General features: G+C 38.8%; 1 protein-coding gene across 2 annotated transcripts; it reads left to right on the top strand.

Annotated features, from left to right (window-relative positions):
* The first annotated feature begins 1171 nt into the window (after positions 1-1171).
* C1H3orf85 (chromosome 1 C3orf85 homolog) lies at positions 1172-11373 on the top strand. Of its 2 annotated transcripts, none has more exons than XM_067289803.1 (4): positions 1172-1249; positions 8681-8829; positions 9026-9111; positions 11043-11373. In XM_067289803.1, exons 1-4 carry the CDS (start codon positions 1201-1203, stop codon positions 11119-11121), a joined length of 363 nt encoding a protein of 120 aa, XP_067145904.1. In that variant the 5' UTR covers positions 1172-1200; the 3' UTR covers positions 11122-11373. The 2 variants fall into 2 exon arrangements, with proteins under 2 accessions (XP_067145904.1, XP_067145905.1); XM_067289804.1 differs by having other exon boundaries at positions 1195-1249; positions 8693-8829.
* Positions 11374-11669: the final 296 nt, after the last annotated feature.

Here is an 11669-nt window from a genome sequence, read left to right as displayed (position 1 = left end):
CTCAACTATTCTGTGATTCTGTGGGTTTTTGATTTTTTTTTTTTTAAGAACAATGCTAAAATACTTAAGTTGCTAAATGACCTACTGCAAAGTTAGGAATTCCACTATTAGGCCTGCTCTTCAAATGTCTCCCCTCCTCCCTCCTGTCCACCCTTGTATGATAATAAAAATGATAAGGCTGTATAATTACATAAGCAAATGCTATTTTACTTCCCAGCAAACTTTTGGTCCATCCCCTGTCTAGACTGGGTGGTTCTTACCATGGTTGTCCTTACCCTAACAACGATATACTCCTGCCCAAGAGCATGTAGTCTGGTCCCTGGAACCTGTAAAGTCAACAAGGTCTAATTCTCTGATGTAAAGGTCTTTGAGTGTATGTACACTTGAGCTGGTGAACTGCAGATCAACTCACCTCAATGTGTGATAAAGCTCAGCTTTTCCATGGGCCTGTTCTCTTTGATGTATATGAATTTACGAAGATGAACAGGACTGCAGAAGACAAAACAATTACAGGCAATGAATTATGTTAAAAAAAAAAGGCAAAATATAACTGAAGACATGAGAAAGTAAGATAGCATGAACTCATAGTGGTCGACCCTCTGCAGATTCCTGACAGCAGAAAGAGAAAACAAAAGACCCTGTGATCCTTGCCTAGTTGGCAGAAACTGAACTTCCTCCTTCCCTCCCTGTCCCACTGCGTTCAATAGGTTTTCTTAGAAGTTTTTCTCAATCAAAGCATTATACAACTACAATACACTGCATATTTAGACACTGTTCTCAGAGCAGGTTGATTCAAAAACCATTTCTCACCATTCATTTCACAAACTATAAAACACATTATAGTCCATTACAACCAGGGGAAAATAGTTATGCAAAAGCCTGATTCTCAGACACCTGCCATGTTCAGTGTGCACAGAACAAGCTCAGTCTGTGTTTTCACATTATAAAGCTTAAGCAGAAGTTAATGTATCCACACAATAACGAGTTATTGTGTCTCATTAGAGGATGAGCTTGCAAAGTCCAAAGTGTACAAACAGAGGCATACAAGACAAATCAGAACTAAGCACTGTACCCTGCCCTTTGACTGCACCAACACTTTAGGGATATCTGGTAAATGATTTATAAAACTAAAGATAGCAAAGCATAAAACTGTATGGCTGTCCCTGCTTTACAAAGGAAACGTTTTCTGGACAATTTGCAATGTCTCTGAAAATGTTCCAAATTTTGGTGCCTGCTCTGCTGTTTACAGGTAAGTGCCTGGCACCCTGTCTCCTGTCATTCCCTTCTGGCTTGTTAAACAGTCAGCTGGCAAGAAAACCATGTTACAGCCAGAATAGTGCTGATGGAAGAGAATTAACTGGAAATCACTGCAGCGAGGACATATGGGAGAGTGGGCGAGCACAAGGCTACATAGCAAAGTCTGTGAAATACAGTCTTGATTCTGCTCCTTGCGATTACTTTTGAAGCTCTTCCTGCTGAAACTCTTTCAGCTCTCAGTGGTGAGAACACATTCCTGGCTGAGAGAGTCGCTTAGAGGATGACTTCCTGAACTGCTAAAATTGTCAAAAGAGCTTAATGCTATTTTTCTAGAGTCTTCTCTAAACATTATTCTGATCACATCGTTTATTGTTTGTAAGAAACACTGACAATTCACATGCATTTATAAAGGCTCAAAATGATCAATTTTGGAAGTGATTTCTGGGATGTCTGATTTGAAATCGCTTCAGGGACTGATTTTTTCAGAGCTCTCAGGCTGTCTGATCATTGGACCTTTATAACACCCTGCAACCAGGGCACCTAAAATCAAGAATCACTTTGTAAAACTTGTACCAGTGTGCAAATGGATGGAGCAAGGCTGCAGCATCACTAAGGCTAAAAGAATGTTCTTTTCAAAGAAATAAAGACTTGTATGGTCAATGATCAGTGATGCGCATGCTGTGAGACTAATTTACTCCACACTAAATTAAAACAAAGCAGGCAGGCACTAAGTGACTATAGACTTCTCGGGCAATTGCCCAAATCATGGAAAGATGCTCCATCCACATGAATGTATTAAAAGCATTTCTTTGATCTGAGTGCTCCGACACGCACACTGTAAAGACAAGAGAAGAAGAACTAAGACGCAATGATGCAGACAGACTTAGCCAATACTTAAATATAAATTAATTAAGCCTCCCTCCCACATGAGGGAAACAGCCCAAGTATTTCACTTTTTATACAGAGCAGTAAAGTAGAAGAGGAGCAGCAGTAACATTTTCATGAAATCACTCATTTTTCTCAGTGGAGAAGAGGATGTCTGAGAAATGATTATTAAAAAGGAGGTTTTCTCCTTGTATGGTACAAAAAAGGTGTGCTGTGAATTGGGGCCACCTTCAAGTATACTCTCTCTTTTGGGCCAATCTCTTTCTTTCTTGATGTATGCCCCTAAGGTTTGGCTGCAGTGAGGCTCTGCAGGGAGGGAAGGAGACAGAAAGACCCTCTCTGCTGCAGGTTGGAGCACATCTAGATACCTCCCTTTCCCCTTATTTGCACTCCCTGATCTGTTGCAGACCTGAGCTTGGACTGTTCCTGGGTCCTTGCCTGTCTTCCTGAACCTCACTTCCTTTCCATTAAAGGCCATGATGACACATCCAGTTTCAACTGAAATCAGGCTGTAAGCAGCCTGGTGACACTGCTTTGGAAGAATGTTATCTTTGCTCTTATCTCCCTTTTATTCCTGTCTTTCACAACAGCCTGTTTGCCCTTTTCCTAAAGTTATTTTCTTTAAAAGACAAGAAAAAACTATTTACTACTGATTTTTAATGAGCTCTGAAAAGCTGCATTGATCATTGGCAATGTGCAGTTCAGGTTTTCATTAACTGTGAAACCTTTGAGCAATGATCAAGGTGGTGGTGAATTAGTAAAGAACCTGTAAGCCAACTAATGAGAACCTGACACTTCATCACACCCTCAGCTCAGCCACTACAAATGAGTACTGCATCATCTGCACACCTCTGGGAATAGGCTTTCTGGGATGTTTCCTGGAGCTTTTCTTCAGCCTTTATAGAGTGCTGCAGCAAGGAGTGGAGAGTTTTTGATCCTCTGTTGCAAAGAAAGTAGCTCCTTCCCTAGGATTATCTGGGAATTTTGCCATATTTCTTGCTATTACTGATACCTGAGAATTTTCCTGACCTGTGGCATCACACCAATATGTTCAGTGGGTGATTCTGTATTAAGTGTCTGCAACTTGTCTGCCTTTGCTGATGAGGGAATGATGTATCTCTTATGACTGCTAATGACTGAGATCTCATCTCCTGAACCAGAGACCTCTTGCATTCTGTGCTGGAAAATTAAGAATTGTCAAAGAATAGAGATGACTATACTTCAAACTTTAAACATAAGCATATGAGACCAAAATCCCAAAGACTGGGTGATATGAACAATGTTTAATCACTTAACAATCAGTGACTTAAATTTTACAGTCAACAGGTATTAGCAAATCTGATTTGGTTTTATTATAGTGCCTGTCCCCATCCAGATATGTAGGGATACATAGCCAATGCACAAACACCTATCTCTTTTTCACCATTGGCAAAGGCAATATGCAGGTGTTTAATTTTAACATAACTGTGCTTTTCAACTGAGAAGATGGTGACACATGGTGACACAAAGGTGGTCTGCAAAATCCAAAAAGTCCAAAAATCTCTGCAGCAATCCGTCCACATCTGTAAAGTACTGACAGATATCCACATCCTGATTTTCATGGAGTGTCATATAATCTACAAGAATACTTTAGCTAAGCCAACTAAGATAGAAACAGCCACTTCCATGCTTTTCTTTCAGCACTTATATTATTGCATTGAGGTATTCTGAATCCTTGCATGTTTCAGAATAAATTGACTAAAAATGAAAATAAGATTTTTATTATCACAATGTATTTTTATGATCTATAACATGTGTGTCCAGGATATGCTTGGAAGTTTGATGGAAAAAAAAAGACAACCATGTCCTAGTGTATGGCTTTGTAAATATTTTCTGGATTTAGAAATTTAGATAGCTGAAGCATGGGGGTTCATTCTGGCTCATATCTAACTTTAAGAAACACACCTGAACTGCAGCATTCAATTTACCTTTTCAAAGTTCCCAACACGTCAGCATCAGCAACTTCAGCAAGCTTAAAGTGCTGCAGGTTGAAGTTTAGCTCTGTCCAACTGCCAGCTTTAAGATCCGATAACACAGGTAGGCATACCCCTGTGATCTGACATTTTGACCAGGCACAGCTACCAAAGCCGATAATTAGAAGAATTACTAGACTGAAAGGAAAGGAGCAAGAACAGCTGCTGACTTATAACATTTAAGTTCCATTGATATAAATAACTTTGGCAATAGTTTTCAGATTGTCTGAAACATGCAATAGTCTTCAGAAAGCAAGAAGAGAAACAAATAGCTCCAGTTTATATGACAGCACACTGAGAGAGACAGAAGTGTTGCTAAGTAATTGTCATATTTTTCATAAACAGCCCAGCAAGTCAGACACAATCCGTTCTTGCCTGGGGTGGATGCACACCGGGGTTAAAGTTTGGTCCCAGGCCTTGAGATTGCTCCTCACTGCTTACACGCTACTGCTGATCTGCATAGCAGGACTCCTTACAGGGGCAGGTGTACTCTGTACTAAAGCAGGTCTAAAAGTTTGTCTGTGTCTCCTTATCATTTAACTCTCTCATTAAATATGCAGATGGTGGCTTCCCCATTCTCCCCAAAGACTGCTAAGCACACAATGGCTCTTACCGCTCAGCTTTTAAAAAAAGAAAAATGTAGCAATTAAGTGAGTGCCTAAACAGACAAAGGTGTCAAAATTTAATCCCATACTTACATTTTTGTCTGTATGACAAAGTGGATCATTATGCATTCAGCTGACTGAAAAAGATATCTCCCTATAGAGTTTTTGGAGTTGCACCCAGCTAAGTATTTTGCTTTCTAAAAATCTATCTGTGCACAATAGAGTTATGCTTCCATATGAGTCTGGTATGAGGGGATTTTAATGCAGAGTAACTTAAGAGCTGTGCAGGTTGTTTTTATCTTTTTAGTGTAATTTGCTTGCTATACTGTAATACTTTTTTCTTAGTAGCCTGGAATTCCAAGCTATTGTTTAGCTTCTCCATAATCAGGTTTTCTGACCTTCAAGGCTGGATTAAGTACCCATTTGATATTTTGACAAAAGATGACAAGAAGCTACCACCATCTCCTCTCTGTCAAGTTTAATCTTATACCAATTCTCACTAAGCTAAAACGAGATGCTAAGAAGACATCATAGCAGTAATGATAACTAATAGTTATCCCCCTGGACACTGTGTACAGGCCAGACAAAACTATCTGTTAATGGCAGGAATTATACAAGCTAAGTATCTGGCATGTGAAAAATGGCCAATTTTTCTATAATTTGATTTTCATTTCAGAATGCTGAGTGAATCTCTAGAAATTATGAAAGGAAACAAATACTCTAACTGGTAGCAGCTGATACAGTCTTCACTTTCACTCCCCACACACATTCCTCCTATTTTCCCTTTGGACCATTAATCTCTAAATGTGCTTTTTAAATAACATATTCATCTTGGAGAAAAGAGAAAAAACGGAATTGAATGAAAATGTTCACATCCAATGTGTTCAGCCTTCTTAACACTGACTTAACCTTGTTTCCTAGAACTTGAACTTCTTTATGCTTCTCAGCTCAACTTTATGCATTGTGAGCAATTTCATTAACTCTTACCTATGCCCTTGCTCCTCAGTCTCTCCAGTGTCCCACGTGGATGCTCCAAAATTCCACTCTCCTGGTTTCTGTGCGAGTTTTCTGCGAGATGGAGCGCTGCGCATGCTGCCCAAAGGCCTTCAGTAACACTCTATGTTTATAAAGCACCTATCTGAGCAACAAACGATTCCACAAATTTTTAGTAAGCCACTCAAAAGGTGGAGAAAAATTATACCCAGCTGGAGAAACTTAAGCTGAGGCAAGACATAGGTTATTCATTGAAGACTACATGCTGTATTCAGAGGCGCTGCTTGGTCTGACTCTCCCAGGTCTACGTTTCAGCTCTAAGACCAGCCTTCCTCTGAACTCTGTCAGGGCACAAGCAAACATGTGCTCCCTTTTGTCCGTGCAGTCCCAGTGAAACCCCTCACTAATACTTAGGTGATCGTTGCTGGAGAGCCAGTAGTTTCACCAGAGCTCCCTTGCAGATGAGTGAAGTTTGCCCCATTCAGGGACACGCAATGATCCTTACAGTACGGTGAAGAGAGAACGAGGTAAGCCTGAGGGATCAGCTTGAGTCTAAAGGCACTTACCAGATTGTCCTCCTGGTTACTCCTGCATCTTCAGCGTGCCTCAGCGTCTAAGGACAAGCCCTGTGGAGATGGATCCCAGATGCACATGTGAGAGGTGGAAGCATTTGAGGCACCACAGTCACTCTTTTTCACGATGGCTTTTACAGCAGACAGAGAAGAACAAGAGCTTGCCACGAATAGGGGTGGAGGAAGCTAAGAGCAGAGCTGACACCCCTTTGTCAAATAAACTTAGTCTGGGTCCTTTTTTCCCCTTGAAGCAGTCAGGTGCACTGTAATCAAAGTGAATATTCAGCATGGTTAGGGATGGCATTTCTCACTGGATACAGATGCAGTCAAAGCAGACGGTGTATTAAAAATTGAAAGTTAATACCCTTAAAATGCAGCACTGTGCACCACAGGAGCCAAGATAATACCTCGCTCTCCCACCAGGCAGCAGAACTATAAGCTCACCCTTAGAAGACACTGGCAGTGGGGAAAAGAAACAGAAAAAGCAGAGCTACTTAATGATCTTTATTGTAGCTCACCGCAAAGCCAGAAGGCCAAAGCACACGCCGGTGATAAAATTTAATGTTTAATGACCCTTACTAAGTATATATATTTAAACAAAAGTGAAGCATGTTACTGAGCCAATTTCTGATCCCAGTTCAAGTATCTTAGTCCAGAAGAGTAATCATGACTTTACAAAATATTTAATACCTAAAAAACCAAAATTTATTAAAGGGAAGTTAACAGCTTATAGATTTTCTACTGGTGCCAGAGAAATAATGAAATTTGGCATTAGTTTTGTATTATCTCATGCAGCTATGGAACAGAGGTGTAGCAGCTTAATGGACAAATGCAAAAAATATATTTTTTCTTCCCCAGGCCAAAATCTTACTCGATTTCTGAAGTCCAGAAATAGCTATTCCTTAGTTCCCTAAGAGAGAGAGAGAGCACTTCATACTACAAGAGTTTACACATTGGATGTCAGAACTTTGGTTTATTTGTATGTTAGTTAAAATTTGTAAAGATAGTGTTCCTTGGAAACCCCCTCCCCAAAAATTTCTGCCTCTGGTTTCTGACTGTAGTAACCTAGAATCTGAAGAAACTGAAGTAGGAAAGAACTACCAAGACGTTCATCAATTGCTAAGCAAGTGTACAATCAAGCATTTTCTCACCTTTTTTCAAGAATTTTTTGACTCTGAGAAGAAATAAAAGTGAAAAGGAGTAACAAATATTCTACTTTGCACATCTGCTACCTCTACGGCCTCAGCACATGTTTTCTTTTAAAAAACCTAAAGAGTTACCACACTGCAGCTGGTCAGCAAAACTAGCAAGAGTAATGGCAAGTGACCTGGATTCTGCTCAGCATTGGGCATAAGGGCAAATGTTTGAGGCTGTCAGGCTGATTTCCCTCTTGAACAGATTCTTGCCCTCTCAAGACTAAGAGCAATAGAGAGACATCAGGGAGGCAACAGCTTGGCCTGCAAAACTCCTATTGCCAGACCTATTGATGTACAAGAGTTCAGGTGCCTGACCTAGCTGTACTAATTTCTTGCAGTTCATCCTGAGGTGTTCATTTAAACCTATATGACTAAATTGGAGCAAACTTGTTTACGGACACTGGCCTCAGTTTGGGTGACTTCATTTGAGTTGAAACCTAATCAGCCACTCATTAAAGATTGTACCATTTGGACTGAGATGCTATTTCAGACCAGTTTAGCCCCAAATGGATGCAAGTCTAAAACACTGGAGACTAACAAGAAAAGACTTTTCCCCTACCAAAGCCTTTCATATGAAGTTAGTGAGGAATTTAGCTTTTTTTCTTGGAGGAATTCTTGTTTCAAGAAGATCATCTGCACCTGGAATGACATCAAAAGATGTCTAGAGCAATGTGGTAACAAGATTACAAGTACAATATCCTCTGTCCACAGAATAACTTCCATGAAAGTAGTTTCTGTGCTGCTGCTAAGGAGAATAAAGACTACAGCTCACCTTTTCAGCAGGTTTAGGGAGTGCAGTTAAATTCAGAGGTAGCTACTGTGAAGTTCACACTACTTCAAGTTTCTCAGCACACCCAAGACGAGCACAAGTCCAGTTTAAATATTTTCTGTTGTAAAACATTGGCATTAAAAATAAGGTAGTGCTTTAATTTGGTTGTAAATTTATCCACTTTGGATTCAACAGGAAAACAATGATTTATAGAAGCTGTTTTATTAGTTTCAGGCTATAAAAAAATTCTTTCTGAAGATCTAGGTAAGACCATATTTGAATTCTTTTAAAGAAACTACCAGTCCAAAGACATGCTACGCAGATATAAAAAAAAAAAAAATTTTAAGTGCACATTCTAAAATATGTTGCTGATATTATAAATACTGCTCAGCTTCCATTTCAGGTGTCCTTGGAGCACCATTTCTGACAGAAGAATCAGCAAATCAATTTATACGACTTAAACGACAAATGCCATATTCTCAGAACTACTGGGACCCAAGCAGCAGCCAGAATGCATGGGGATACACTGTGGCTGAGCAGGTATTTCTTCCACGATCTTGCAATATCTACTGGGAAAAAAAAAATGCAGAATAGGGATTAACACATAACAGAAACCCTTTGGGGCAAGCAAGGAAGTCTACTTGTATCTAAGGTCTTAGCATAGGTAAAGTTGCTCAATCTACTGTTATTTAGTATCAAAGCTAAGAACATTCATTTCTGTTTTGATCTACTTCAGGTTAGTGAATCATGGACGTCTTTGAGAAACACAGCACAATACTACATGGACTTGTTATCTTTTGCCTTTGATCCTTCTGTTGCCAGGTAAAATGGAGATTCTTCACAAAGCATTTCATAGGATCAGAATGGGTATGGGTCTCTAAGTAAGCAGAATTGATAAATACAAGAACATAAGAACAAAACTGGCAATTGGAGGCTAGTAGCATAATGTGACACATTAATTCAAAGAAATATGATTATATTTGTTATACATTTTGAAAAGTTAAAGAAGATTTGTTGTTTTTACTGAGTTTTATAGTTACTTAAATGTAGTCACTTGACTGGGGTAAGTTCTTTTTATTTTTATTTTTTTTATGAATGCTTTGCAAGAATTTCTTGCAAAGCTTTATATATATATATATATAATATTTTATATATGTATATATACATATATATATAAAATACACACACACACACATATATATAATATAAAGTCCCCAGAAGTTAAAATGTAGAAATATATAGTTGGTTTAAAATGCTGACAGAAAGCAATTCCTCAGTAGAAAAATAAAAGGATAAGAAAAAAAAATCTATTTCACTAACAAAACTGTATTCAATGTAGAATAAAAGCTCATTTGAACAAAATGGAGAATGAGATGTAGCAGTTGGTAAAACCAGTATTTATAGATTGGCAGACAACTACATGAAATAAAGTATCTCAAATTGTCATCGAGAAATTGTTTAGGACTGTGCTAAAATATACACACATTTTTGAGAGATAATTAAGTCAAATTTAGGGAACAATTGCTAAATGATTCAGTTTGACATGCATAATGCAGAAAACACACACTGCTCCTGAAAAATGCTTTTCACATGAAGATGCTGCAGTCCTTTAGAAAGGACAGGAGTGGGTAGCACTTAACTCATAAACCTTCAAGTTTCAGTGCTTAAAATAATTACAAAGAATAGCCATCTGATTAGTCCAACTGTAACCACTAATAGGAAAATGGGTAAACCTTTTCTCATAATATACTTTGAATATAGTTTGAATTTTGTTGTTTTAAAAGTAGATTTCTTTTTGACCATGAGCACAAATTTCCATTTTGAAAAGTGGTTTTTGAAGCGCACTGTTTTGCATGATGAGAATTTGATTTGGGGAGTCACAAATTGAACTGCTTAGGACTGTCCCACCTGAAAGGTGTTGCCAGTTTCACTCACTCTGAGCAGGAGCAAGGTGGAAAAGAAACAGCTAAAAGGCACAATTGCCCTGTCCTCCTGCCAAGCCTGGAGTCAGGGTCTTTGGGCAAGTGGAAGGAAGCATCAGGATATTATCACACAACTTCCAAAATTGATATGGGCAGAAGCTTGCTTGCCTGGCAGCAGTCATTTCTGTCTCACAATAAAACTGAAGTTACTTTAGGATATTTCATTTGTTTTTCCTGAACCCCTCACCCCCTGCCTTTTCCAGCAGAAAAATTATTCAGATAGAAAATGCCTGACTACCTATAATTATTAGCTGTCCACTACATGTGTCTGAAGGCTGTGATCCTGACAGTGCCAGACATACTGCAAGATGCCTGCAGAATGGTAATTCTTATGATTGTCATATGACAGGAATTAAAGCTAGTTTACAAAAACTAGGCACTCCCACTGAAGCATGTTTATGATTTCAGCAGAAGGCTGGTTAACACCCAGACTGAAATAAAAGTCGCAGTGCTAATACGACACAAATTAACATCTGGAGCTTTTACTAATGCATATGGTAGAAAGGACATCAAGCTAGAAATTACAAAAAGACATTGTGGATAACACAGAATAATGATTTTCAACCTTATTGTTCATGATTAGTGGTATTTTCGAGATGGCCAAGAAAAGCAAGCCTATACAGCATATGCAGAAATCTGGTTCAAGAGGTTGTACTTCTAGAAGAAAATATTTGCAAAGACTTGCAAATCTGAAGACTGAACTTGCCAACAGGATCTTTAAATTAATTTTGCAGAGGGTTTTTTTAATGCAATTTATTCCATCTTTTCTAGGGACAACATCAGATCTTACATGGATATGCTACAGCAGTCTGGGACTCACCTCCAGCAACAGACAAGGATAAGCAATTAAATCCTACACATCTGGCAATGTTAGGATATGGCATGTTATGTATTTGCTACAAATGACTTTAACTTATCCCACTGTCTATTATTTGGAAAGCTTTGCTTTCCACTTTTAAAGTTTTGGACTTGGACTTGAATGCCAAAAGTGATGGAAACCACAGCTACAAGAGTGAGCTGCTTTTTCTAACACTGTAGCAGCAGGAGCTGGTGAAAACATTTATTCTCTGCTCCTTTTCTAATAAAAGAGGTGATGACAAAATGTTCTTTATGCCAAGTATGGATGTTTTCCCATTCCCATCCGTTAATCTGACTTATTTCAGGACTGCTGGGACATCTTTGAAGAAAGGGAGGCGGGGTCTCAAATTTCTTTCAATGTGTTATTAACAAATTCCTAGCAAAGAGTCATAAGTTTTCAACCCTAGTCAAAGTGTTCACATGGAAAAAGAGGACCTGCTGGTGAGACCGAGATGTATGGTAACCCTCAGGGCAGAGTAGGTGAAGGAAGGCAATTTTTCTCACTTTTCATCCTCAAAGAGCAGGTTGTATGTGTTGTGG

Source organism: Apteryx mantelli, chromosome 1, assembly GCF_036417845.1.
Source record: "Apteryx mantelli isolate bAptMan1 chromosome 1, bAptMan1.hap1, whole genome shotgun sequence".
In the NCBI taxonomy this organism is placed as follows: domain Eukaryota; kingdom Metazoa; phylum Chordata; class Aves; order Apterygiformes; family Apterygidae; genus Apteryx; species Apteryx mantelli.
This window is presented reverse-complemented; position numbering and strand designations above follow the sequence as displayed.

Bases quoted from the DNA above. Each gene is read 5' to 3' on its own strand.
- C1H3orf85 (XM_067289803.1), top strand. From the start codon at position 1,201: ATGTCTCTGAAAATGTTCCAAATTTTGGTGCCTGCTCTGCTGTTTACA. The intron at 1,250-8,680 runs GTAAGTGCCTGG...AATACTGCTCAG, and splicing joins GCCTGCTCTGCTGTTTACAG to CTTCCATTTCAGGTGTCCTT. The intron at 9,112-11,042 runs GTAAAATGGAGA...CATCTTTTCTAG, and splicing joins TTTGATCCTTCTGTTGCCAG to GGACAACATCAGATCTTACA.